Source organism: Merops nubicus, unplaced genomic scaffold (genome assembly GCF_000691845.1).
Source record: "Merops nubicus isolate BGI_N331 unplaced genomic scaffold, ASM69184v1 scaffold23244, whole genome shotgun sequence".
NCBI lineage: Eukaryota > Metazoa > Chordata > Aves > Coraciiformes > Meropidae > Merops > Merops nubicus.
This window is the reverse complement of record NW_008605230.1, coordinates 45,319-48,595: the sequence shown is the minus strand read 5'-3', so window position 1 is coordinate 48,595 and position 3,277 is coordinate 45,319. Positions and strand designations below refer to the sequence as shown.

Below are 3,277 nucleotides of genomic sequence, written 5' to 3'. Positions count from 1 at the left end.
TGCAGGCAGCACTGGACAAGGTCAGTATTGCTCATTTGTTTAAAGAGCTGCAAGAAATAGATCCTGTAAAAACTCTAAGGTAAGCTTGAATTGGCATATACTCTCTGTTCAAACAAAGATTTGGAACTCTAAATGGGGATGAATAGTGAGATTATTTTTAAAATAAATACATTAAAAATCTGTTTTTAAATTTGCCAGCACTAGCTCTATCAGGTCATGCAGACTGCCCAGTGATGAAGTCTTTTTACAAGTGCCCATGAAATTCAGTTAATGGTAGGACTGAAGTGCAGCAGACTTTCCCAAACAAGCATTAGTCTTTTGAGCAGAGGGAAGCTCAACACAGGCTAAAACCCGAATATTCTCAAGTAGATTTGGGGATCCTTATGGGCTATGTTTTTATAAACACCCAGGAAACTAGTTCCAAACTCACTTAGGGCTGTGTTGGAGAATAGCTGTAACATGTTGACTACTGCCTAGACATAACTTCTAAACCATCTAAACAGCTGCAAAAACTCGCCAGCCCTGTATTTCTTGTTGCCTTCTCTAAGCAAGTATATGAACTATTTGCAAATTAGTTCCACATACTCCTCAGCCCAAATCAATCATATTTGTTGGTGTTTTCCCTCCATCTTTCTCTCTCTCACTATGCATCTATGCTTATACTCTGGGTGAACACAAATTCCCACCATTGCATAAACATTTCCTACAATGATCCTGGTTTATCTATGGACAATATCTTTAGAAAGCATTTTGCCTCCATATGCTATTCTGCCTCAGGAGAAGTACCTTACATTACCCATTGTGTAGCATTGTATCTGGTAGAATCAATCTGCATGTCATCTTCAGAGATAATTTAGGCCCTAATTTTTACCTGGATGCCTATTCACCACTAGTTTCAGCAAGAGTTAGACTCTGTCCACTAATCCTAATTACTGATCATTCACACTACACTGTGAAACTACAGTAGCTAGCACATTCAGGGATCTTTCTCCCAGCTCATGTTCTACAAAGTGAATCACAGAGACAGGAGGGCAGGGAACTGATGGTTGAGACATATTTGGTGGGATCCCAACTAACTGCTGCAATATAGAACTTACGCAGCTAGTTTAAAAGAAGTTACCTAGCCTCTCACCTCCCCCACCTACCTTTAAAATATGTCGTCTAGTGAGATGAATCTCCCTGTTGATGTTTTTGACAGAGCATGCCAGAAAGATTTGCTGAGACTAGATTAGTCCTGAAACTGCTAATGTTAAGCAAGATGAAGCTAAGCTGTTGTGTGCCAAGCATTTTTTTGTCCTCCTCTTGCCTACTTTTTCCTTTCCTCGTGCTGAGTATGTATCTCTATAAAAGGTTTACATCAGATCTAGAGTAGACCACTTTTCCCTGCAGGCTTCATCAAACCTCCACTGAATCTGTTCACTGTTTATGTGGTCAGAGTGTTCTGCTTTTTGTAATTGAGGACATTAACTGACTTGCTTAATGGTAGATAGTTTTTTTTTTTTCAGTGAAAATTTGATACATAACCTGGGAGGATATTGAAGGGGCAGTTTCAAAAAAATAAAGTTTATATATTTATGCTTAGAAAGTAATAGTCCAATGTGAAAAAAACAGAGTACTTTAATTCGTATTTTAAAATAAAATGTTTTGTCATATTTGATTGGTTACATTTTTGCTTTTGTTTACCTTCAAGGAACTTAAAAATGTTGTGAAAGTCAGTATTTCCCAGCCAACAATTTTTCATCTTTATTAGAACTCCATTTCCAAGAAAAGTTTTTGGTTAAAGTGATTTGTTCAACTAATATGAGGAGGTGAAATATCATCTGTACCTAACAATGCTAAAATGGGGCCATCATTATGCTCTTTCCAGGTCAGAGAAGGACGTACTACACTTGTTATCACTCATCATTTGTCAACAGTTCGAAATGCAGACCTTATAGCTGCATTTGAAAATGGTGTCATCGCAGAACAAGGGACTCATAGTGAGCTAATGAAGCAGAAGGGAATTTACTACAAGCTTGTTAATATGCAGGTAGCTTTTTCACAAAATTTTTTTCATAGTTTTTATCATGTTGTGTGCTATTGAGATAACCATATTAAATTTGCTCCTAAAGATACCTCCAGCTTTGCAGTGATTTCTCAGTAGAGAGACTCCAGGGAGTAAAAAGCTTCCCTGAAGAGTGTTAAACTTTGTATTAAGAAAACCTCACACTAAGTAAAATGTACAAGCTTAATTCAAAGTTGTGAATTACAGGAATTCTAAGAAAACAAAAGTTTCTTTAAAAGTGTGACATTAAAAATAAAGTATGTGCAAAGCTAAAAATTAAGATTGTGACAAAAATGAAGTGCTGGAGCTGACTCTTAGAATACTTTTCTAAATCATAGGATTATAAAATAACTCAAGTTGGAGAGGACCTTGGTGGTTAATCTAGTATAACACCCTCTGAATGCAAGGCAGATTCTGAGGTTCAGAGTGGGTTGCTTAGTGCCATGTCCTGCTGAGTTTGGAATATTTCCAAGAATGGAGACTCCACACCCTTATCAAGTCACCTACTTCAGTTCCTCCCACCCTCATTCTGGAAACTGAAACACTTTTATACAAGCACTTCTGCAAATTACCAGCATCTTAGTGACTCAGCCTCCTGAAGTTTGTCAATCAAACATGGTCCAGATCTAATATTTTTATTAGCTCTCCAGCTGTCTTCTGAACATCTCAAACAGTTTCTCTCAGACCTGAACTTTGAAGCACCTGGAAGTCTTCATGGCTCCCTCATGTTGAAAATATTTCATTGACTTTCTGATTTATTTTTTTTCATGTTCTTTTACGTAATTTATGCATTTTAAATAGGCTTTCAAGTGGATTTCTTTGATTGAGTTAATTCTCCTATCTGTTTTCATAACAGTTGAACTTGACCAAAAAAAGAAAAAGAAAAAAAAAAAAACACCTTTGTGGCTAAAATTTTTCCCTACTTCCAAGTGTTACTGTATTGCAAGTTTTTCACTGAGTATAGAGAGGACTTAATGACATTTCAGTACTTGCTTGGGCTTTGCAACATCACTCAGTTATTATCAGACTTCCATTTACTTAACATAAATTGGTTTTGTAATTTAGAATTGATGATCATTTGAAAGTAGATGATAATACGGCCATAAGCAAGTTTTAGCATCATATTGTTTCATTTCAGGCATTGAGCACTGAGGATCAGTTGCAGGAAGGTGGTGACACACTGGTTGTCTCAGAGGAGGCACAAAAGGGATCAGTGCTGACTGGACAGAAGAG

General features: G+C 36.9%; 1 protein-coding gene across 1 annotated transcript in view; it reads left to right on the top strand.

The window, feature by feature from the left end:
• The first annotated feature begins 1,840 nt into the window (after positions 1 to 1,840).
• The window catches only part of LOC103771968 (multidrug resistance protein 1A-like), a 24,320-nt gene continuing 22,883 nt past the window's right edge, over positions 1,841 to 3,277 (top strand). Inside the window, exon 1 of the mRNA XM_008939290.1 lies at positions 1,841 to 2,071. Coding sequence (XP_008937538.1) covers positions 1,841 to 2,071 — 231 coding nt within the window. The remainder of the gene's footprint in view (positions 2,072 to 3,277) is intronic.